The 26,340-nt window shown below is 37.4% G+C and overlaps 1 protein-coding gene and 1 long non-coding RNA gene across 22 annotated transcripts in view; one reads left to right on the forward strand and one right to left on the reverse strand.

The window, feature by feature from the left end:
- LOC144581011 (uncharacterized) overlaps positions 1 to 5,809 on the forward strand; it is a 60,878-nt gene extending 55,069 nt beyond the window's left edge. The window contains exon 3 of the long non-coding RNA XR_013531495.1: positions 5,705 to 5,809. This is a non-coding gene — a long non-coding RNA (uncharacterized LOC144581011). The remainder of the gene's footprint in view (positions 1 to 5,704) is intronic.
- The window catches only part of DMD (dystrophin), a 2,312,475-nt gene that overhangs the window by 315,483 nt on the left and 1,970,652 nt on the right, over positions 1 to 26,340 (reverse strand). For all 21 annotated transcript variants that reach the window (XM_054251383.2, XM_035288503.3, XM_054251382.2 and 18 more), the window contains one exon: positions 20,715 to 20,861. In XM_054251383.2, the coding sequence (XP_054107358.2) occupies positions 20,715 to 20,861 (147 nt within the window). The remainder of the gene's footprint in view (positions 1 to 20,714; positions 20,862 to 26,340) is intronic.

Genomic DNA, 26,340 nt, shown 5'->3' on the forward strand with positions numbered 1-26,340 from the left:
ACAGCACTGCATCTCCCAAGCCCATTCTTATACTGTGTCACTGAAATGGTTTTTAAACCCGTGAACACCAGGAATCAGGATCTCAGGGACGGCAAATTAGGCTCCCTGGATATGGGAATTAGTGTTGTCTGAATGTCAGCAATTTGATTCTCCAGCTTTCAAAGAATGTAGATATGGAGCCAAAAACAAACATCTGTTAGTTGCATGGTCTTCAAAAAACAAAAACAACCAAAAGTTGCTGGCAAACCAGTCCCTGCTTCCATCAGAGAAGACAGCAAAGTATCTGTAAACAGTCACACCGCTGTGTGGGACTGTTAGAAACATATAGAGAAGACAGCCCCAGGGCACAGTGCCAGAGACCTTATGCACACATGGTAAATGCACCCTCTGCTGGCAGAGGCTCTAAAACATTTTCTGCTATTTTCCTGGCAATCAACCCAGAAGAAAAAACAAAATCTTCACAACTAAGGAAGCCCATAAGGAAAATGCCATCATTAAACTCACTGTATGTTTAAATGTACTAAAATTATCAATACGCTGTTGCACTTTGGAAACTTCCATTTTTTGCTTATCCACACAATTTTGCCCCATGTGCAATTCCCATTTGACCCAGGGAAGGGAAATTAAGGTTCTGGCTTTTAATAGTTACATGATCTTTGCACAGACTGTGCTTGGACAAGCTTGCGTGGAGAATGGATGCTGTGTCCTAACCATAGTTTAATGATTCTGAAATGAGGGGCTCAGCTATATAGACTACAGTCTTTGGAAATCAGGGTTTTGGTTTCTGGAAAAAGCTTGTGGCATTATTCAAAACAACAACTGTTAGGCTGGATGGTGCTCACAAAGATGGTAGACATCAGTTTTTTATGTAAAGTGCAAACTACTGTAAGTTCTCATAAAAAAGGAGTAATATATAATTTTAGATATAGACCAACAGAATATATATTTGTCACCTTAGCTTAGCTTCTCTTTCAAAATTAGCAATTTCCTTAACAAAAGCTAGTCTGAAAAGGAAAATAAAACGAGAGATAGTCTCACATTAGTTACTACTTCCTACTATAAAAGGGTACAGAAGACTGAGGACATTATTGTTGAATTCAGGGGCAGCAAGTTAGGCTCCCTGGATATGGGAATTAGTGTTGTCTGAATTTACTACAACCTTTATCGAAGTATTTGGATGACTTGAGGCTCAAATAAACAACTCAATTTTCCACTCTGTGTTGACTGTGGGTATATGGGGTGCAGCTGAGTTGTGAGTTTGTTAAAAGAAAATACACTTTCAGGAATGAATAAGGAGAATAATGCAAACACATAAAAAGACACACCACTATATATAGTTTTCTATGTTGGATACCTATAAATGTGGAATTTGTTGAATTTTGATCACAAAGTCTTTCTCTCCTATATGTTAGTCTGCAAAAGTACCGGCTTTGCCTATAACTTCAGTATTGATTTGCTGTTATACAGGTTCCAACTTGTCTAAACTTCATTACCTGAAGGGACAGCTTGCAATTCCATATAAAGGTATAATAAAAGCAAGATGACTACATGTATACTGTGAGCTTTGAAAAGGCACTTTTTCTCCAACGGCTGCACCAAATTCTTCATGAAACTGTTATTCTGCTGCAAATGGTGATAACAAAGCCAATACCACACATTATTTCCTAGCATTTGTGTTCATATTTTCAACTCTGAACCTAACTATAATCATACTTGTTTCAGAACCCTTTTGTGGACATACCCAGCTATATGCCTACCTGACAGCTATTTACTTCTTATTCCTTGGTAAAGAAGCTCAATTACATTCAGACATTGGGCATCAAAGGACCCAGCTCTGAGGAAAGAATTAAAATCTGGTCTAAGCCAATCACAGTAAGCTTGTTTCTCATAGCCAGTGATTGACTTAAAGAGGTTCAGTGGGATCAAGTTCTACCTGACACATAAGAGGAAATTTTTTGGGGAGCTTCTGGGAAGTGTTTTCTTTTCTAAACACAGATACACAGGCATGAGTGCGCGCGCGCGCGCACACACACACACACACACACACACACACACACACTGCAGTTATCCTTGTACCTTATTCCCTTCCTTCTTGTCTTGGTTATTGTTGTCTGAGGCTATGTTGCTTGGCGTGGTGGGAAGCCATCTTGGCACCATGAGGAAGAAGACAAGAGAATCTCAGAGGAGCTGGCCTCAAGTCTTGATATAGCTAATCTGTTGAATTAACGAGCTGTAGTTCTGATGGCCTTTGTACTTCAGTTTATTTTAGATTAGTGGTTCTCAAAGTGCAGTTCTTGACCACAGTAGTATTAGCATATATTGGCAACTGACTAGAAATGCAGACTCTCAGACTCCACACTGGACCTACTGTGTCAGAAACTCTGGGTGCAGCCTGCCAGCCTGTAGTTGAAAAGCCCCCGGGGGGTTCTGGTGCATACTAAAGCTTGGGAACTGTGCTCAATTATCAGATGTCTCTATTACTTCTAATGTATCTATTATTTACGATAGCGTTTTCACTTCTTGCCTGATTCCACTGCAGTTCGTGTTAAAAGATATATTCCCACATCTACTAAATCAGACTCTCCAGTGAAGGGGCTTGTGAATTAATAATTTAATCAAGTGTGATTACATTACACCTGGTGATTCATATGACCAGAAAACCTTGGGAAAGACAAATTTAAGAACTTTAATGTCAGGTGTTCTGTTACTGGCCCCTGAAAACATTCTAACCCACATTCCATCTGCAATCTCCTGTTACTGGCTGCAGGTCCAGGACCACTCAGGTGAGTAGATACTAACTCTTGACTTGGTAAATATATTATGAAGTCTTAGTTTGGAGAGCCTTTGACTTAAAGTGAGGTTTACATTTCTAAGATGTTGGTTTCTTAACTGTCTGTTTGAATTCTTGATCTTTTACACTCAGAATCTGTTTACCCTAACTCTCCACTTCAGCTACAGTCTGAATTCCTAACCTCGTGTACATTCTTGATCAGTGTTATCTGGTGGCCTCATCAACCCTGCCAGGATTTCAGAGCCCCTCTCAAGTAATTACAGAGGTAATCATGCATTCCTTAACTGTTGGGCTGCATTCTTAGGGGCCAGATTCCTACCTGCTGACCTTGAACCTGCTGATACCCATGAAGCAGGCATGAAAGCAGGAACAATTAGGCTGTTAGAAACTAAACATATATTCCTGACGTCTGAAACAAGGTTCTACTCATCCAAATAGAAATAATTGAAAACTCTAAAATATTTAACTTTAAATGGTCTGGAATCATCAATGTTCTTTCAGGTTGAATGAACATTTTACATTAAAAACTTTCTGTCTCTTGTTTACTTGGCCAACTAAGGTAAAAAGGTAAAAACAATCTTAGTGAAATTGTTTCCTTATGACTGACAAATGTAAAGAGTCAAAAGAAGAATTAAGGTAAAGAATTTAATTATATTGCATGTCCCCTAATTACATGTATTTCATTTGCTTAGATATTACTTATTTCACCTCTGCTGCCTTCCCCATTATATACCCCATACCTCAGTCATTCCAGACTTATAACTACCTCAGGATGCATATCAGATCTTCCCAGACCTTTAGGCCTTTGTTTGTGCTGTTTCTCCTTCCTAGAAAGCCATCCCATTTTTTTTTTTAACCTCTTGGAACCCTACTCATTGCTCAAGTCCAAGCTCAAATGTCATCCTTTGTGCAAAATTTATTGCTAACTCTTCTGCACATTGGGGGGCTCAAATCTCTAGTGGAGCCCTTGTAATACTGTACATAGTGCACGTATTAATCATCTTTGAAGGGAGCCTTTGTCATATACATCTTTGTTCTTCTCGAGACTAATGCAGTCACTGATAAAATACTGAACTGAATTTCATGCAAAAGTGATTTCTGAGAAAAAAGCATTAACCAAATAGTGCCTTAATTAGATTACTTGTTTTGCAGGTTTATGCCCTCAATTGCAAGTAGGAGGCTAATGAAAAATGCTCAGTTTTTGCTGTGCGGTGGTGGTGAGCGGTGTCCTAGCTTGAGTGGTAGAGGTTCCAGCTTAAGATAGAAATTTAGATAAATGTGGCAAATTGGTGGGATGGGCAATGTATCTGATCTAGACTGAGAGAAAGCTCAAGGTGTAACCATTTCTGAGGTTACACATTTAGTCATTGCTAAGAGATTAGGTGGCTCTCCAGATATCTATTGCAGGAACACTAAGGAGGTCTCTTAGGAGACGGTGTAAGGAAAAAATATATTATAAACCAGATGCTTTGCTCAGTAGAAAAGCCTCAGTCAACAAGAGAGTGCTTTTGAGAATCCTGTGGTGTCTGCTACTTAGATTTCTCTTTTGGTTCAGTCATATCTGAGTCCCATGCATCTAAATCAGAATTCCTTCAAAGACCATGTGCCAGATGAGATGCTTTCTGCTGCAGGTTGTAGAAAATTGATATGGTTTGGATGTTTGTTCCTTTCAAATCTCATGTTGAAATGTAATCCCCAGTGTTGGAGGTGGGGCCTGGAGGGAGGAGACTGAATCATGGTAGTGGATCCCTCATGAATGGCTTGGTGCCATTCTTGTAGTAATAAGTGAGTTCTCACTCAGAGTTCACGTAGGATCTGACTGTTTATAAAAGAGTGTGGTGTCTCCCACCCGCTCGCTCCATCTCTCACCATGTGACACGCTGGTTCCCCTTTCACCTTCCGCCATGATCGTAAGCTTCCCGAGGCCCTCATCAGAAGCAGAGGCTGGCACCATGCTTCCTGTACAACCTGCAGAACCACCAGCCTATTAAACCTCTTTTCCTTATAAATTACCAGCCTCAGGTATTCTTTTATAGGGATGCAAATGGAAAAACACAAAAACCCAACATTAAATGTTTTGACTAGTCAAGGAGTGCAGAGGCAAGGCTGCTCCAGGACTGGGTAATCCAGAAGCATAATGATATTATTACAGGTTCCTCCCATCCTTCCACTCTGCCATTCTTAGGTGAAGGGTCCACATACAACATGGCTACTGAAGTTCTGATCTATTCACTCATTCATTCAACAAATATTTACCGAGCTAAGCTCTGTTGTTAGGTAATTTGGATACGTTAGTAAACAAAAGAGACAATATTCCTGGTCTCATGGAACTCACTTTCTCATAGTGAAAGAAAATTGAAAAAAGTATATTAAACACGTTGCTTCTGCTGAGTGAGCGTATGGGAGGGAAAAATAGGAAAAACAGGACAGATGTTCCTTTTGCTATATATCACCCTAGAACTTACTGGCTAAAAATAAAAATTTATCACTATTGCTCATGGTTCTGTGAGTTGACTGTGCTCAGCTGGGTATTTCCTGCTTGGGTTCTTTCATGTGCTTACAGTCAGGTGGTAGCTGAAGCTGGAGTGATCTGAAGGCTCCATTGGAATGGCTCTACCAGACAGTTTTTTTCCACTCACATATCTGGCTTCTCACTTGGGATTGCTGTGGATCTTTGGCCAACAGCGTGGGGCTAGCCATGTATTTGTCTTTCCATGCAGCTTCTCCATGTGGGTAGCTTAGAGCTTAGATTTGTAGCTTCTGTAGATAGCACAGTGGCCTTAGGACTCAGTACAGGGCAGATCACTTTCTCTAGAGTGAGCATTCCACAAGACCAAAACAGAAACTGCAAGACTCCTTCTTATCTTGAAGTTCTTGCAGAATCCATTCTACCTCCTTCAATTTGTTATACAGGAACAGCCCAGATTCGGTGTGTTCCTCTACACAAGGAACAATTACCTGGAGACATGATTCACATGGAGGAGGGGAGTGCTTTCCTGGAAGAGCTACCATGAAAAGGTAAGGGGGAAATGGATTGAGATGGCTGGGAAGAGAATGGGGCAGGTTACTGTCTAATTAGTGTGGTCAAATTTTAAGAAGGCTTTTTTTTTTTAAACTTGAGATTTGAACAAGAATTGAAGGAAGTGACATAGTCAGTCACAAGGATATCTGGAGAAAGAATGTTCCAGGTAGAAGAAGGAAGTAGACATAGTGCCCAGAGAAGAATGCCTGTTTAGTTCTCTAGATGAGAAAAACCTTTCTCAGAAGCTCCCTTAGCCAAATGCCCTTTGTATGTTATTACCTAAAATTGCATAATATGCTCATTTCCAGTTCCAAAGAGGGCAATCAAGACTGCCAGACCACCACGAAATAGCTCAGGACTATCATCATTTATTCTCTTGCGTTGGGGCTTCTCTTGATGCACATGGTTATGGGGAGGAGGGTAGATCCTCAACAAGCCTGCTCTCTACCAGTAAAGGAGAAGGATGTACATGGACACATTTGGTGAAAAGAAAACAAGAGTCTCTTTCTTCACCATATTCTAGGGATTAAACAATACTCCTTTTGGGCCTAAAAGGACAACTCATCCCATTTTCCCAGGCCTAGATCCTGAGTATCAGGAGAGAATTCTCATGCTTGGCATAAGAGCAGAAAAGGCTGGAAAGGAAGCTGTAGTGACCAGGATAAGCATCTAATTCACCCAGTGTCAACTGGACCACCACTCACAGATAAGGAGAAGGTTTAAAAGTATACACTTAAAAGATAAGCAGCAGGTAGCATTCATAATGGGAAAATATGACTGATTCCAAAAGAAAAGTTGTATATGGCACCAAAATACTTGGAGATGCATGATCAGTGAAGGACCTAATTCAAAGAGGGTAACATTAAAATTCCCAAGTACAGCACAGCCACAAAAGCTGTAGCCACATGGGCAACTTGATTGTCCATAAAGTTTAAGTATCCGATGGGAATGCCAGAGCTGAGAATTGAGGGTCCTGACTTGTTTGAAGGAAGTCATGGTCTTTTTGTATTTCCTAAGTGCCATTTATATTAATAATCCACCAACACTTGAGTTTCACCTGTTACAAAAAGATAGTATATTAAAAGGAAATTCAGTAAATATTTATGGATGGAAACAGAGGTGAATATTTAGAAATACTAAATCAAACTGAGATAATAAAGAAATGTAAGCTATAATTCAGAGGAACGGAATGCCAAAAGTAAAGGGTGTAGAATCTGAAGTTCATGACTATGCTCTCATATTTTTTTCCTGCCAGCTGTTGCTAGAAATTATTATATTAAACGAGAAGCCTGTTCAATTTTAGCAAAAAGATGCAGATATGATGCAACTGTTGAGTATAACACAAATTAAAATATTTTCATTGCAAATACAGAATACCAAGAGGTTCTATATATAATCTCTGAAAGTATCCTTTCTTTTTAAAGATCAGGATTTTTTTTCACATGTCTAGAAAGAAATCTGGTTCATTCTATCTGACATGTATTTATTGGGAACCCATTAGATGTGTAATACAATAAAATATCAATAGATTATAGAAAAGAAGAGAGTCCTTTTTCTTAGAACCCAGCAGGGCAGAAAGGATTAACTTTTTCTTATAAAGGAAGAACAAATAGATTAGAAAAGATGCTGTGTAATCAAGTTCAGAAAAGTGAGAAAGTTTAGGAAGGTTTCACAGCGATGAACTGTAGTTCTAATAATACAACGTAACATTTTTATAACATTTAATAGTTTTGAAGCACTTTCACAGACCTTATCGCATTGCTTCACATGGACCTTGCAAGACAGGCGGGATTTGGATAAGTAATTTCTTTTAAAAATATCTTAGAATATAGTACATTTAGACTGAAAAATGCCTTTTTTAGAATAAAGCAAAAAGGTATGTGAGACACACAGAGAGCAAGTTTTTGGTTCTAGTTCCACAATTAAGTAGCTGTGTGAACTATGAACTATCATGTGGTGTCTCTGTAAAATCAAGGGTTGAATTTCTAGACTTTCTGTGCTGAAATGTAAAACTACAAATATTAAAATATTCAGTAATTCAAAGTGGATATTTAAAAAGCAATGAAACACATCAGTAGATTCAGTTGTTTTATTATTTATTTTTCCTCAATTAATTAATTAATTATTTTTTTGAGACAAATCACCAGGCTGGATTACAGTGGCGTGATCTTGGCTCACTACAACCTCCAGCTCCCAGGTTCAAGCAATTCTTTTGCCTCAGCCTCCCAAGTAGCTGAGACTACAGGCATTTACCACCATGCCAAGCTAATTTTTGTATTTTTAGTAGAGACGGGGTTTCACCATGTTGGCCAGGATGGTCTCAATCTCCTGACCTTGTGATCTGCCCACCTTGGCCTCCTAAAGTGCTGGGATTACAGGCATGAGCCACTGCACTGGGCCCTTATTATTTAATTTTTTATGATTTGATATTTTATTTTTAGAATTTTCAACTTTTATTTTATACTGCATGATACTGAGGGTTGGAATACAGTTGAACCTGTCACCCAGGTAGTGAGCATAGTACTCAATAGGTAGTTTTTTCAACCCTTGCCCCACACCCTCCCCCCCACATCTGGTAGTCACCAGTGTCTGTCATTCCCAACTTTACATCCATGCCTACACAAAGGTCAGCTCCTGCTTATAAGTGAGCAAATGCATGATTTGGTTCTCTGTTTCTGCTTTAATTTGCTTAGGATAAATTGGTCTCCAGTTCCATCTAATGTTGCTACAGAGGACATGATTTCCTTCTTTTTCATAGCTGGTGTATTGCATGGTGTAGATGTGCCATATTTTCTTTATCCAATCCACCATTAATGAGCACCTAGGTTGACTTCATGTCTTAGCTATTTTGAATAGTGCTGCAATAAACATATGAGCGCATGTGTCTTTTTGGTAGAACAATTTATTTTCCTTTGGGTATATACCAAATAATGGAAGTGCTAGGTCAAATGGTGGTTCTTTTTTTTCTTTTTTCTTGAGACAGAGCCTTGCCTGCTTGCCCAGGCTGGAGTGCACTGGCATGATCTTGGCTCACTGCAACCTCTGCCTCCTGGGTTCAAGTGGTTCTCCTGCCTCAGCCTCCCGAGTAGCTGGGATTACAGGTGCCTGCCACCATGCCTGACTAATTTTTTTGTATTTTTGGTAGAGACGGTGTTTCTCCATGTTGGCCAGGCTGGTCTCGAACTCCCAGTCTCAGGTGATCCACCCACCTCGACCTCCCAAAGTGCTAGGATCACAGGTGTGAGCCATCATGTCCGGCCAATTATATTTTTTCTTGGGATTTTTACAAAATTATTTAAGTATTTGTTAACCTTACGAAGCCACACATTTAGATGTAAGTACTATGTATTCAGAAATTTTAGTGATTTTCCTTAATTTTTTCCCCTCTGGTATAACTCTGCTTATTTTTATAGTTTTCAATAACATTTTAACTTAGTTTTATACATTCATCTATTCAAGACATTTATAGAATGCTTACTATATGAAAGATACTGCCAAGTGTCAGCATATATGGTATTCAGGGCCTCTGTCCTTATGGAGCTCACATTCAGACAGGGGAGCTAGACTTTCATTAAATGAGCCACCAAACACATAGCTATAGATTTTCGTAAGTGCTGTGAAGAAAGCAAACAGGATGCTGTCTGTGATAATGATGGGAAATCTTCCCTAGATGTGACTTAATTATGCATTAACTCTGCAGTCCATTACTTCAAATGATCCCTAGTTATTCAATTTACATACTGGAATTTTACAACTCTGTTTAGTTAGTCCCAGGCTTCAGGCCATTTAAAGCAAAAGACATAGATGAATAGAAAATCACTCAGCTTGTCTTCATCCTTTAGATTTTGGTCAAAGGTCATTTGTATTGGAAGGGCTTCTTGATCCCCCTTTCCTGCCTCCCACCCTTACCCCAGTGCGCGCGCGCGCGCGCGCACACACACACACACACACACACACACACACACACACGTTTAGGTCCTTACTATATATTCTGGTAGTGTCTTGTATTTTATTTCCTGACACATTTGTAGTTATTTTATGAGACTGAAAAAGTTTATGTCTATCTTCCCAAGAAACTAACCTCTGTGAGTTGCAGAGAAGGTCTGTCTATGACTGTCTCCTTGTCATCTCAAACAGAGTTTGGTAAAGAGCAGACACCAGAAAAATATATTTATTGAATGAATGATTGAACAAAGGAGTATTTCTGTTCACTTCAGCAAGAGTTTGATAATTAAACCCTCCTGGTCCTACAGAAGAGTGGTTCTAGTTTTTAATCTGTGAATGATTCAGGCTCTGGGTTAAACAGTCAATTCTTGAGATTGTGGTCTGAAATTAATATAAACCTCCTACTTTAAATATGTAGTTCCTCAACTCATGATCCAGGTCATTCCTGACAAATTAATAAATGTGAGAAGATGCCATTCTTTTTGTTTAAAGGGTCGAATCATAAATGAAGAGGAAAAGTTGTCATGTCAATTCAACTTTTTATCAGAGGAGTGGTACTGCATAGTTAGGAGTTCTGACAGATTCCTCAGGTGGACTGCTTGTGTTCAAATCCTGGCTCCCTCACTTACCTGATATATGACCACAGGCAAGTCACTTAACCCTTGGGCTCCTCATTTTTCTCATCTGTAAAATGAGGATAAAAATAGTACCTCCCTCATTGGGTTATGTGAGACTTAAAGCATTAGCACATGCAAAAGTGCTTAGAATAGGGTAGAGCATACAGTAAGTGCTAGATAAGTTCTCACTATTAATCTAGTAAGCATAATGCTCAGTAAAATATTCTCAAATTTATATCATACAACCACATTGATTGTCTGAATAAAGTAAAATTATATATAAAGGCTGTATTTCTCATATAATAATTATTTCCTAATTTATTGTATTTCTACCCTCCCATCTACTTTAGTAAATTAATATATTAAGAGAAAGGACAATTTATATCACGATGACCATTATATTAAGGACATTATAGAATTTATATAAATAAAGAAGTATTAAGATAAACCATAGTAATTTGAAATTCACTTTGTGGTATTCACGTTTAAAAGTAGCCTTTTTGAATTTCATACGCTAGTTTCCATTCTTGTTTATGGAGTTGGCTTTAACATGCAGCTTTTCATGTGGCCTGAAAGGGGATTCTTTCTACTTTCTAGAGGAATGTGCTGTAAAGGAGGAGTAGGGAGTCTTACTGGCGGCCATGGGAGAACAGCAGCTCTTTGAATGCTGGGCATGACGTAGCCTGGGAACTGTGAGCAGCTACTGGCGGAGTGTTTCACACAGAGCAGTACAATGGGAAAGGCAATGAAGAAAACAACCAGTGCAAACAAATGCAGAAGAAAGGGTGGGGCAGGGTCAAACTCCAGGGAAGGAGAGAGGTCAGCCTGGAGAAACAAGAACACTTACAAGAACAAAGAATAAAGCAGTGAGAAATTGGAGGCAAGAGCAAATGTCAGTTGCAGAAGGAAGGAGAAGGACAAGAAAACATGACCGTCTTGGTAATTTCAAATGCCTGGAACTAGATACATGTTTCTAGTAAGGAATTAGAGATCTTGGGAAACTAAAATAAATGCATGCATGCATAAATAAATTTTGCTATGTAAACTCATTTACTAGGAACACATTCCATTTTTTAAAACAATAATAAACACACATGGATTACCATAATAGCTAGCCTTAGAACTAGCAAAAATTGTTCCGATTAAAACAAATTAGAAATTAAATAGTATATAAAGATCAAGCAATCAAGTAACCTAATTAATACTTCACAATGATTTGGGTTCACTTTCTAAAATATCTGACAAAAACATTCCCTTAAACTCATAAATATTTCTTTGACTCCTGATGGCTTCATTCCCATTTCGTACTTCATAGAATTTTTTTCATCACATTCTGCACATCATTCATTTTCCCCCTGTAGTCCCTTATGACTTAAAAAAAATAGAGAATTCCCTTGAAAACCAGATTATTCTTCTCCTAGGATGAGAAGGACAGACTCTGGAATATCTGGGCCTCATTATTTTCAGGGTTACTTGAGCAATTTTGATATCATTCCTCTTGAATAAAGTACAACTAGTTATACAAACATTGAAAACCAAATGTTCTTAAGCTTGACAGTACACTTTGACCTCAGTATGCTCTAAGGGTGGTCAGCAGCCTGAATATTAAATGTATACTCCCCTTCTTCAATTCTTTAAAGGGTTTTGTTCACGTCCTTTTTTTTCCTAACAGAGTTGAGGTTAAGCATAAATGATTATTCTCTCCTTACTGAAAACATGTTTTCCTGGAACTTAATTGTCCTTTTTTCACGGGTCATTCTGTTCCTAATACCAACAAATCCTTCTGTGACCTAACCTTTTCAAAAACAAACACACTCTTCTTTGTTCTTTTTATTTCCTTTACCTTCAGCTTTTACAAAACTCTGGCCAGTGGGCACATCAGAGGAGATATCGTAGTTGAAATATTTATATAAGAGCAATCTATAGTTTAGAATATGTTAGAGCAGTCTTTCCTACATCTTGCTGCAATATTTTGCAAAATTAGAGTGGTACTTTCTAATTTTTTCCCCTTGTGTATTTCTCATTAATATTCCAAAAACCTGAGAATTGTCACATAATAAAAGTACTATTTAGTATCTGCTAATTGAGAAAAGGTGATGAGCTGATAGAAATCTGTATGTTTTGTAACACAACTGCTTTACTTATGAAAACTAGTGTTATATAGGCAAAACAATTTTGTATTCAAGCTACAAATAATGCTTGATGCAAAAAAATGTTTTTACACCACTCTATAAAACTCTATGATCTGTAGTTTGGGAATGAATTTCTATATGTGGCTATAAAGAGACAGCATCACCTGGGAGCATGATAGAAAAGCAGTATTGCACACTGCACCCACTACTAAATTTCTGGGGGTGGGTTGGTTTAACAAGCTTTGCAGGTGATTCTTACCTATGCTAGGTTTTGAAAACTACTTTTAGGCCAATACTATCCAATAGAAATATAATGAGTGGCTACACATACAATTTTAAATGTTCTAGTAGGCACATGTAAAAATTATGCAGAAACACTGTCCATTGTTTTAGATGAAGCAACAGGCTCACTTCATTCATTTTCAAGAAAAATAATAACCAAATTTGAATAATCATAATAAATCAGCGAAATTCATGATTGCATTTTATATAAGCAAACACATAAAATACTATCATTTCAACATGTAATCAACATAAAAATAATGAGATATTTTACATTCTGTTTTCAGTACTAAGTCTTTGCATCCTGATGTATATATTACACTTACAACACATCTCATTTTAGACCGGCTCAATGAAAGGCTCATTGAAAGGCTCAATGGCCATATGTAGCTACCATATCCGACAGCACAGTTCTACACCATGTGATTTGAAATACAGTAAATGTAAATCCAAGTTTCCCTGTATCCTTCTCTTTTTGCCTATAGAAAAGTTAAGTGCTTGGGTCTCCATGATTCTGTACCACTTGAACAGTCCCCCAACACAGAGCTTTGGCATGACATTATACTTAATTTCCCCAATCAGAGTCTAAACCCTTAGCTGTGTCTTACAGAAGTCATATATATATATATATATATATATTTGACTTTTAATTTTGTCTGTACCTGACAAATATTTAATATACAACAGGGGTTCTCAAACTGTGGTCCATGATTCAGCAACATCAGCCTCATGTGGAAGTTTGTTAGAGATGCAGATTCTCAAGCTCTACCCCAGATCTACTGAATCAGAAACTTGGGATGTGGAGCCCAGCTATCTGTGTTTTAATTAGCCTTCCAGGTGAATGTGATGCTTGTTAAAATTTGAGAACCACTAATGTAGGAAAACATGTTTACTTAGAGAATGGCTTCATACTCGTCATTTTTTCCTGAGTTCTATGGTAGAACCACAAGCTGAATCATTTCAGGTCTTCTTAAAGAAAGAAGCCAAAGGACATGCTAGAAACTGGTAGATGTCTTCTCCTTATCCCCAGTTAGTGATAGGCCCACATTATTTGGAAGAGCAGATGGCTAGGCTGTCTGTCCAGAAGTGACCCAATAATGCAAAATGATTAGTGCAGGATCATTAGAAAAAGAAAGATATGAGGAAAATGTTCAAAATCTATGAACACATTTAAAGGATTAAATCCTATGCTCAATGATGGTAAGAACAAACATACATAGATATAGATAAAAGAACTGCCTAGAAAATCCTCTCACACCAAAGTAAAGAATGTAAACGGCTCTCATGTAAAAATTGCTTGTTTGAAAAAAAAACTTTAGTTTTTAAAAAATGAAGCCACAGAAATATTCCTATAGGTTAGCTATGATCTTATCCTCTCACAAAGCTTACTAATATGGCTATATAGACCAAGTTTCCAATAAGAAATTATTGAAAAATTTGTAAGCCAGAGGCAATAATGGGTACTGCTTTTGTAGTATCAGTGTTATGATAGTATGTATATTTCTGGTTTATAACACTGAGAAGGGACAAGAGGTGGGGCCATTATGGAAGCGATAAAAGAGAACCCATCTTAAAAGCTTTACTAAATATACCATAAGCAGTAAAGGGAGTCTTGTTTAGTATGTCCTTGGACCAAATAGGATAATTACAATGTCTTCTACAATAGTCAATAAGTGCTGATTGAATGAAAGAAGGAAGAGATGAAAGAAGGAATTAAGTTTGTCAAAGATGAGGCTCTAGATCCCTGTGACAGCATGTTACCACAGATGTATACAGATGGAGTGTAATCATGTGCACAGGACTTTGGAAGAATCTTAGAAAACCTTTTAAAAATATACATAATTTATGATACTGTTCTTTGACATATGTAAAGAATCCGATACCTGGAAACGCCTTCATATAATTCATATTTTTAAAAGTGTTTACATTCCATAAGTTCCTACAGTCAATAGAGCACATACTCCTTATGCTAAAGTGTTTTTGCAGCTTTTGTGCTATTTGTAAGTTTACTCATGAATGAAGAAAAATGGTATAATATTCCTTTATATACTACTTGAGCTTGGTGAATGAAGAGATTGACTCCATTACTCAGTGTGTGTACTATTTCAAAATTAGAAAGGTTTATCATCATTTTAACTTTTTTCTTACCTGGTTTAGATATTCATTTCTACTCTCAAATATTAGCATTAGTTTGGCTTTAAGAATTGATTCACTAAAATCACTTTTGGTTGATTTGAGTACACTCACTGAGTTCTAAAGGCAATGAGGAATATAATGCTTTAAAATTTTATATTTGAAACGTGTGATTTTTAAGGGGGTACACTGAACTGGGCTCATTAATCTATTGGTTTACAAAAGGAATATTTAAAAGTTAATATACCCGAGAATCATTTTTAAAAAGAAGATATATGCAAAAAAGTGAAGTTTTTTACACCTGTATTGTTCAAAATAGCTTTAAAGTATTCTTTTTTTTTTTTTTTTTTTTTTTTGAGAGACGGAGTCTTGCACCATTGCCCAGGCTGGAGTGAGTGCAGTGGCACGATCTCAGCTCACTGCAACCTCTGCCTCCTGGGTTGAAGTGACTCTCCCGCCTCAGCTTCCCAAGTAGCTGAGTCTACATGAGTGTGCCACCATGCCCAGCTAATTTTTGTATTTTAAGGAGTGACAGGGTTTCACTATATGCTGGCCAGGCTGGTCTCCAACTCCTGACCTCAAGTGATCCACCTCCCTCGGCCTCCCAAAGTGAGTGCTGAGATTACAGGCGTGAGCCACCACACCCAGCTGGTATTGCTTTGTTAAGTCCAAACTTAATAGAACTTTGAGAAGAGGAGGCAAAAAGAGCATGGGAATTGCAGTTCAAAACAACTGACTCAGATCTTGACTGATACAAGTCATGTGACTGTGATTGTGGTACTTCATGTTTCTAAGTCTTGGTTTCCTTACATGAAAAAGGGAATAATAATAATATGTAATCATAATCATAATACAAAATCACAAGGTTATGATTTTTAGATGAGAAATTGTACATGAGAACTTTTTGTAACTGCAAGGAGTGATTGTTTTCTACACCACAAACACCATCAAATGGTCAAATAGTGACATGCATACCAATGTGTCAACTCTGAGGAAGAAAATAGGACTCATTCCCACAGAAAATTTCAAACAGGCAAACCAATGTCTCTTACATTTATATTAGAAGATTCAAAGAAAATTGAAACTCTCTCTATATTATGTTTCTATACATAGGGAAATTGTGACTGGGTCTGACTCCATTGTTGGTGGTCACATTTCTTAGCTGGTTTCACCATTTTGACAGATGTTACAGACAGCTGAAAAACCAGCATGGCTTTCCTTGAAAATTAAATGAGTGAATAATGCAACTAAACCCGGGATATTCTGATATCAAGTAGGCACAGTCTGATAGCATGCGATTCTAATCTTTCTATTAAACTACTTTGCCCAAATTTAAGACTCTTTTTCTCTTCTCAGGTTTTATATGTGCATTTCTACTACTCCAGTTCTCCACTTTTTTTCTTTTTTTGAGACCGAGTCTGGCTGTGTCGCCCAGGCTGGAGTGCAGTTGTGAGATCTCAGCTCACTGTAATCTCTGCCTACTGGGTTCAAGTGATTCTCCTGCCTCAGCCTCCCAAGTAGCTAGGATTACAGGCCCATGTTACCAAGTTCAGCTAAGTTTTGTATTTTTAGTAGAGATGAGGTTTCACCATGCTGGTCAAGCTGGTGTTGAAATCCTGACCTCAAGTGATCCGCCTGCCTCAGCCTCCCAAAGTGCTGGGATTACAGGCATGAGCCACCACATCTGGCCAGTTCTCTACTTTTTGATTTTTCTTTGTCTTAGCAGACAGAGGAAAAGATAAACTTGTACTTGGGTTTTACACACTGTTTAAAAGATTGACAAAGTATTGTGACTAAATTCTTTACTTTTGTAGAAATATAATGTCTTTTTTGACATTTACTATTTTAAAAAAATATGAGGTCATTAACAGTGGGGGGGCTCAAGCTTCCCGCCACAGAACTTGGATAATGCTTTAGCCTCACACACGTTGTTCTAAATATAAAATATTGTTGACAGGACATTTGAATTGCTTTTCCAGTAATGGGAAAAAATGGTTTGATGTGAACCTCATTTCTTGCTTTCTTCTTTTTCTGAACAAGGACTCACATTTATAATGTAGCAGAGTGGTTAGAATTATTATCAAAGAAAAGAATGGAATCAGTTTGACTCGGTTATATGCACACCAAAACCTTGGATTTATCAGTTTTCTGCTAAAAACTTTGTAAGCATATCTTTAAGGTCATGTTCAAAAATAGAAACATGAAATTTGCTACAAAATAGAGCATAGACCACAAACTGAACTGTTTAATAGGAGAAGGCTGTGTATACGTGGGCTTGGGGATGATGAGTTTAAAAGTTATACAAAGAGAATTGTAATTTCAACAAGCCACATTTGTACTACGAATAAAGAAAGCAACTTCACTGGTTTTAAATTAAATTCTGCCAAATGTGTATCTCCCCCAGATATCCAGAGACAGAATCATAGGATTGAACTAGATGTGACCTTAGACAAAATAGATTTCCTCATTTTAAAAATGAGGAGAATTAAAGCTGAGAGAGCCTAAATGGCTTTCCCACAATAACATGGTCAAATAATTGCTGAGCTTAAGTTTGAAGTTAGACCTCCCAATATTCACTGCAATGCTCTTTTTGCTGTATCATACTGTCTCCTTGTATGTATTTTCCTGTACTTATAACCAAGTTTTTATTCATTGTAAAGAATGGCTACATATTAAGCTATAATTTTTCATACCTTGCATGTAAATAAATAGTGCAACTAGAATGGATCACTTTGCATTGATTTTTTTAAAAAAAATTCCTACTAGTCATAATTCTTTGACCTTATTTGGAAATTTACATGCCACTGTCATGACTCTTTTACCACATTCTGAGACCAAATGTGGCATTCTGCTTTCTGAAAGAAATTATAAAATATAATTCTAGAGCACTTAAATGCGACTAATGTGGCCGTTGGTTTTCTTTGGACATTTATTACTTTCTTTATTTATACTTAAAATGAAAAACATACAAAGGATGAAACAGATAAGATTTCAATAGTACTCAACCACTATGGAGTAAATGGAGAAAGGCATATAATCACTTAATTCTATTGCCTTGCTTTAGTCGATGCCGCTTATAGCAATCTATAATACAAATATTTCAGGTCTATCCATCACAACAAAAATTAAATTTGTGAGACCTCGAGAGTTCTTGGATTTGCAACTTATTTTTATTAAAGATCTAGAAATTCTTTAACAGGACTTTCAATCACATCCCTAAATGGACTGACAATAGGAAAGTGATCATGTATACTACATTTTTATTAAAAAGTTGAAAGCAAATATTTTTAAACTCAGTTTCTTCAGAAATATACTTTCTGCATCCTATGAAATTGGGAAGAAGAGGAAATGATTCTCTAATTCTAAAGTGAAACTAATTTTAAGGTTTTGGGGTATAATATGGTGTCCTTTTCACTGAGCAGATAGACATACCTCTCCCATCACGACCACAATTTTCTGAGTTCTTACTATGCACCAGGTACCATAGCAGGAACTCTACGTGAATTAACTCATTCAATGTTACAGTAACCATGTTAGAGATGAGTAGATAGACAACCACAGAGATTAAGTGGCCTCAAGGTCACTTGGCTAATAAGTTAGATTCTAAAACCTGCGTACTGTAATAATAATAATAATAATAATAGCATCAAAAGCTAGAATTTGTAGAGTGTTTATCATTTGGCACCTCTGTGTCTAAGCACTTTCCATTTATTTTGACTTATGCATCCTAATCATAAACTGACATTGTAGAGAATTTTATTATCTCATGTTTTTTTTCAGATGAATGACTGAGGCTCAGAAAGGTTAAGTAAATTGCTGCAGGTCCCAGAGCTACTAAGTATGACCTTAAGCACACTTACATTCTCTGTATTTATTACGCAAACCTCTGAAAAACTTCCATTTGTAAGTTTCTGATAGGATGCTCTTTCTTTCAATGACTTTTGGACATATCTTACTATTGACTCTTGCTTAAATTAGGATTCCAAAGGGAAAGAGGTTTTTAAGAATCCAAGAAATATCTTTCACCCACTTTTTGATGGGGTTGTTTTTTTCTTGTATATTTGTTTTAGTTCTTTGTAGATTCTGGATATTAGCCCTTTGTCAGATGGGTAGCTTGTAAAAATTTTTTCCCATTCTGTTGGTTGCCAGTTCACTCTAATGATTGTTTCTTCTGCTGTGCAGAAGCTCTTAAGTTTAATTAGATCCCATTTGTCTATTTTGGCTTTTGTTGCCATTGCTTTTGGTGTTTTAGTCATGAAGTCCTTGCCTATGCCTATGTCCTGAAGGATATTACCCAGGTTTCAAAAGAAGACATTTATGAGGCCAACAAACATATGAAAAAATACTCATCATCACTGGTCATTGGGGAAATGCAAATCAAAATCACATTGAGATACCATCTCACGCCAGTTAGAATGGCGATCATTAAACAATTTGGAGATCACAAGTGCTGGAGAGGATGTGGAGAAATAGAAACACTTTTACACTGTTGGTGGGAGTGTAAATTAGTTCAACCATTGTGGAAGACAGTGTGGCAATTCATCAAGGATCTAGAAATAGAAATTCCATTTGACCCACCAATCCCATTACTGGGTATATATGCAAAGGATTATAAATTGATCTATTATAAAGACACATGCACACATATGTTCATTATGGCACTATTTACAATAGCAAAGACGTAGAACCAACCCAAATGCCCATGAAAGATGGACTGGATAAAGAAAATGTGGCATATATACACCATGGAATATTATGCAGCCATAAAGAAGGATGAGTTCATGTCCTTTCCGGGGACGTGGATGAATCTGGAAACCATCATTCTCAGCAAACTGCACATGTTCTCACTCATAAGTGGGTGTTGAACAATGAGAACCCATGGACACAGGGAGGGGAACATCACACACTGGGGTCTGTTGTGGGATAGGGGGCTAGGGGATGGATAGTAGGCGGTGGGGAGATTGGGGAGGGATAACATTAGGAGAATACCTAATGGGGGGGGAGGATGGAGGCAGCAAACCACCACGGCATGTATATACCTATGTAATAATCCTGCAAGATCTGCACATGTACATGTACCCCAGAACTTAAATTAAAACAAACAAAAAAAGAATCCAAGCAATAATAGTGCAAAGGAATTTCATGGTGGCGATTCACTTCTTTCATCATGATTCAGCATTATTTTCTGTTTATTGTAAGACATACTGCTACACAGAGTTTGGATGTTTGTTCCCTCTAACTCTCATGTTGAAATATGATCCCCAGTGTTAGAGGTGGGCATAGTGGAACGTGTCTGGGTTGTAAGAGTGTCATTCTCATGGTAGTGTGTGAGTTCTTGAGCTAGCAGTTTTCATGAGAACTGACACCTCTTCCCCCTCTTTTCCTCCTCTTCTCTCACCATGTGATGTTTGTATACCAGCTCCCCTTTGCCTTCTGCCATGAGTGGAGGCAGCCTGAGGCCCTCACAAAATGCAGATGCTTGTACGGCCTGAAGAATTGAACCAAATAAACCCCTTTTCTTTATGAATTACCCAGCCTCAAGTATTCCTTTATAGCAACACTAAACAGACTAAGACATATACCAAAGTCTAACTTTCCATAGCTTCCAAAATTAATATTAATAACTTAAAAACATTTAGATGGGGATTATAAACTAATATAAAATATCCTAATCCTATCCTCACAAATATTACCATGGACATTAAATGAAAAAATTACTTTCATTGTTCTTTACGAATTTTATCTGTATATTATTTTGCTGTAACAAAGGACAATGTTTCCAGTGTGCTTACCTGCAGAAGCTTCCATCTGGTGTTCAGGTCTTCCAGAGTGCTGAGGTTATATGGTGAGAGCTGAATGCCCAAAGTGGTAAGCTGGCGAGCAAGGTCATTCACGTGCCCCACGCTGTCTCTCAGAGGTGCAACTTCTCCTCGAAGTGCCTGTGTGAAATAATCAAAAGCAAATTGAAGGATGAGAATATTTAACACAAAGAACTGATACCTGGGAACTACAAGAGATCTTATTCTTTTTAGGATGCAGTGTCGGTAATGTTTGCTCTATGCTATGGTTTGAATGCCTGTGTCTCTTCTCGAATTCCTACGTTGAAATACTAAAAAATAAAAAGGAAAAGAAATCCTAACACCAAAGGCAATGGTATTAGGAGATGGGGCCTTTTGGGAGGTGAATTTTGGGATTATTCCCCTTACAAATGAGACCTCAGAGAACTAGCTGGCTCCTCTCAGCATGTGAGGGTGCAGTGAGAAGATGCTGTCTATGAGGAATGGGCCCTCCTCAGACATCAAATCTGCTGGCATTTTGATCTTGGACTTTTCAACCTCCAGAACAGTGAGAAATAAGTTTTTATTGTTTCACAAGCTAACCAGTTTATGGGATTTCTATTATGGCAGCTGGAACAGACTAAGACAGTCTATATGGTAGTATTATAACAATGGTTATTTGCTAATGGATGAATAATGATAACTACTATTTGTTGAGTACTTCCTAGGTACCTAATGACATAATGAGCTCTATGCACACATAAACAGATTTTATTTCTACCCAACAATCCTATGAGGCCAGTAGTTGGAAAATTCTAATTATATGAATGAGAAAACAAACTTGCAGAGGTTAAAATTTACAACTTGTCAAGCTCTCATGGGAAAAATTGAGGAACCTGGGATACATATATGCAGGTTTGCCTGTCTCTAGAATACATATTCTTACCTATTATATTATATGTTACCTTGAAGAAATTCTGGATTGGCAAAGTATCAGAAAATATATATTGCTGCTGGATTCTAAATTCTACTCATTTCACAACCAGAAATGGATCCTTATTTTTCACAATAGAAAGATACATTCAGTCATGAATGTATTGCATGCATACTTTGCACCAACCACATTGTAATAGCTTCATTTAGGGAGTAGGGTATTTTGTCAAGTCCTAAGAATGGCTTCTTGATCTGGTATTTTAGTCCTTGTAGCAATGACTTCAGAAGGCTCCCATGAGGCTTCTCAGCTGTCTCTGAAGCACTAGAGCAGAAGTCTCTGATGCAATACATCACAGCAATCTGTTGAGCGGAAGAACCCTATGCAGATATGGGGAAGATATTACCATGCATCATATCTACCCTATTGAGATGGCATTTATGGATATTTAACATGATGCATGATGTCCAAATGTTCCAATAAGCAATTTCTAAGGGACAAATTCCCTCACTTAGGAGAACAGTTTGTGTAATATAATGTCTGTGTACAAGGACAGTTTCACTTAGTTGACTGCATGTGTTGTTTTGACTTGCTTGATCTGGGCAGGTGTTATTTCTCCATCTGGTTCACTACAATGATAAAACCATTGCTTACAATGACCTCATTTATAAGGCTTGCATTTTCTCCCAGTCCAAATAAAAGGAGCAAGGATGTACATTCAGAAAATAAGAATGACATTATCCTTTCAAATCGACCTGGATACTTCATCACTAAAATGTGGTGTTGTATAGAGTATAAGATTCTTAGATAATCCAAGACATAGTGTCAGTCACTTAGGTAATAGGGATCTTACAACAAGAAATTGTTATAAGGTTCTTAGATAATACAAGACATGGTGACAATCACTCTGTTGAACATAAAGTTTTAAAAAGTAGTCACTAAAAACATATTAAGCAATCATGAGATTTATTTTGGAGGATAATGAAAATGTTCTGGTTTTAAACAATGGTGATGGTGGTATAACCTTGTGAATGTACTAACCACCACTGAACTGTACACTTTAAAAGAGTGAATTTTATAGTATGTGAATTATAAGTTAATGAAAACAAACAAAAGAGAGCCCCTTCAGACCATACACATGCAAAAATTCATATGTGATGTATTCATCTTTATTCAACTTTGTGTTAGTGGAATGTCATTGGAATCAGTGTGAAATTCAGAAAATTTTATAGTGGTTGATAGTAAATATTATTCTATTTCCTTATGAATAAAAACATGGATTAAAAGAATCAGAAGAAGTGCCCATGGAGAAAGGTGGTTTAAATTCATATACATGAATACTTATCTCTAAAAGGAAATGATCCATAACAATTTTGTTTTGCATAATAGAAAGGTTAGAAAACAGATTTCTTAAATGTCAATGGGGGAAACTTGGACAAGGACAATGATTACAAAATGAAACCACTCTCTTCTGGATAATAACGTGCATTTCTAGTACCCACAAATAAATATCATGTGAGGGCAAACTATAAACAGGAACCTCTGCAGCGAGGGCAAGCCAGCAGGCAGTATCCTTCAATATTACAGGTGAGTCCTTTGTGCTAATCAACTCTCTTTACAAGCAAGATTCTCAAGCCATTAAGTTGATTATCCCACCTCGTTAAGTCTTATCTAGATTTCAGTTCCCTTTAGGTGACACAATGTACATTTTCAAATGTCTCTTATTAGAAATATTTTGATTTTCATTTTCTCCCCCAAAGTCCTGGGCACACATTTTAATCCTGCATCAATGTTTTGGAGGATGAAGGGGATTCAAAAGTAAGTTTTGGTACTCATAATTATAATTGCAACACTCTCCCTTTTCCTCTTTTTCTTTCTTTGGAAAATTTACTTTTCTTCTGTAAGCTTTACCATAAGATCTTGTGATTTCTTTTTTTGCTCCTTTCAAGCAATGATAATGGAAGTTATCTTAAGTAATGTCCACTTAAGACTCACCAAATTAGCCAAAGTCTTCATTCTGTTTGTGAAACAACCATGATGGGAACCTTTCACAGCCTCAATAAAATGTTGGAGGTGCCTGTCAGTATGTGTGGACCTTCTGCTCCCATTAGTTGACTTGTTAGTTGTGTATATGTTACAACTGTTAGCTGTGTGTATGTTCTCAAACCTATCGTTGCCAGTTACTATTGTGATTACTTAATAAAGATTTCCTAAATCATAAAAATTTTAGTTTAAAAAGAGAAAAGTTATTTCTATAAAAACCAGACCAAATATTCCAGACAGTTGCTTCAAAAAAAAAAAAAGAGAGAGAAATATTGTTGAAGTATTTGTGAACAAAAAAACTGCTAAAGATTAAGAAAACAATCCAGGCTGGATGTGGTGGCTCACACCTGTAATCCAGCACTTTGGGAAGCCAAAGCCGGAGGATGGGTGGATCATCTGAGGCCAGGAGTTTGAGACCAACCTGGCTAACATGGTGAAACCCCTGTCTCTGCTAAAAATAGACAAATTATCTGGGTGTGGTGGTACACACCTGTAGTCCCAGCTACTCAGGAGGCTGAGGCATGAGTATCGCTTGAACCTGGGACGTGGAGGTTGCACTGAGCTGAGATGGTGCCACGGCACTCACTCCAGCCTGGTTGACCCAGCGAGACTCTGTCTCAAAAAAAAAAAAAAAAAAAAAGAAAAGGAAAAAGAAAAAAAAGGCAAACATTCAGTTTAATCTGAATTCCTAAATTTAATATTTGTTAAAATATTTGACAATGGAAGCTTTGACTGGTAAGAGGTCAGTTGATAAACAGATAACTGGGGGCAAAGGTTCACTTTGGGTAAGTCTCTAGATGGGCATGAGCAGACTGAAGGACTTCAGTCAGCTAGAAATCATCATGAGGGCACTAAACCCACGAAGGTAGAAGAAACGAAATAACTGATGGTAGAAAAGATAAAAAGGAAAAGGAGGCAGGAGAATAATGCTCATGTCTGTCTTCACTTTGGCAATTAACTTAGGTTTTGGTAGCAGCTCTGTACCACCCAAGGATGGCTCACTGCTGTGGGCTGTCAGTGCCCAGAAGCATACATAACAAGAATTACGGCTCCCCAAATGCAGTCTCAACACATTCCTCCTGTAAAGGGTGAATACAGGTACTTTGCCATTTAAATAGATGTGACATTGGTTTAGCTATATTTCACAGATTAGAGTTTTTAATATTATACACATAAATTTGTGTTTAAATTATTAAACACTATACCTATAATGTCAAAAAGCACAGTTAATGCTGGACAATACAATGTGCTATTTAAATAGTATCAGGATTACATTAGGTTTTATTCTAGTTTGGAACCAGTGAGAAAACATTGAAGAAAGCCTTTATACTGTGGGTTTTCCTCAAATCACTTAAACATCTGGAACATGTTCTCCATGAAAGAGCAAACCAAGTCTAATTTTATTGTGACAAGTTTCAGGCAGGCAGAATTTTCAGTTCATTAAATGTTGTCTTCTTATAGATACAAAAGTACTGATTTAGGACGATACGTACGTTTGTATCATGTTTTTTCCTGCCTGTCAGATCTTTGCTTATCTCTATGTACCTAAGGATTTGTTCAAACACATATTTAAAACTACAGACATCTACTACTTTTCTAAGAAAACAAAGGAAGTATCTATAAACAAGGGAATCTTATTTTGAGGGAGGAATTTTGACCTCACAGTTAAGAGAGCATTACTACTGCAAAGCACAGAAAGTCAGTTTGAAAGATGGGAAAAAGTAAATTGAGGGAATTCTGCTTTGAGGGGTTTTATTTCCTCTGTGAAGTAGTAGGAATCAACAGACCTGGCATAGTCTGCAGTGCCTGGCATAGCATGCAGTGCCTGGTGTGCAATGAATAGTCCTTGAATGAAAACATGAATTAAGGGTAAGTGGGGACATTTGAATTAATCGTAATAGAGAGTATGAGAGGGAGTTGACCTAAGAAATGTAACGAGGTTGGCAAACAAACAGTGTTGAGGGCCCACTTGAGGATGAGGTTCGACATTTTTTAGCAGAATCAGTCTGCCCGAATGTCTCATTTCCTCTGACAGTGTTGCATGTAAGCACGGAGAAAACAGTTGATCCAGGTTTGGGGTTTCAGCAGATGATTGTGGCTCACACATTTAGGGATAAGAAAGTTTCAATATTAGCCAGGATGTCACTGAAAAACATGCTGTACAATCTAAACTGGATGAGGAGGACAGCAAAGCAAATTGAAGCTTGTAGATGGAGAAAAAGTAGAGGGGTCCATTGTGAAAGTCCAGGATAATCCTTAAAAGGCCACAGCAAAAGCAGCTGCAGAAACAGGCAGAGAGAAGGGAGACTCTGGGATGTTCAAATTAGCTATACTGGATTTGGCACTTATGAGTTTATTTATAAATGGTATATTTCATATATATAGCTATATATATGTATACACACACACACACACACACACACACACGTATGTGTAGTGCTACTCAGTGCTTGTAAAACTTCCCTTCTTAGGGATATTAAATATACCTCCTAAAATCTTAACCTGCTAACTCATAGAGGTCCTATCTCACTTACTAGGAATTCAAAATTACTAGGGTCCGACAATGAAGTTTTACTCTTGGCCTACAGACACTCTGCAGAGAAATTTATATTACAAATATTACTTCAGTAGGGACCGGCGTTGCTGTCTACAATGAATCCTTGTCAA

Source organism: Callithrix jacchus, chromosome X (assembly GCF_049354715.1).
Source record: "Callithrix jacchus isolate 240 chromosome X, calJac240_pri, whole genome shotgun sequence".
Lineage (NCBI taxonomy): Eukaryota > Metazoa > Chordata > Mammalia > Primates > Cebidae > Callithrix > Callithrix jacchus.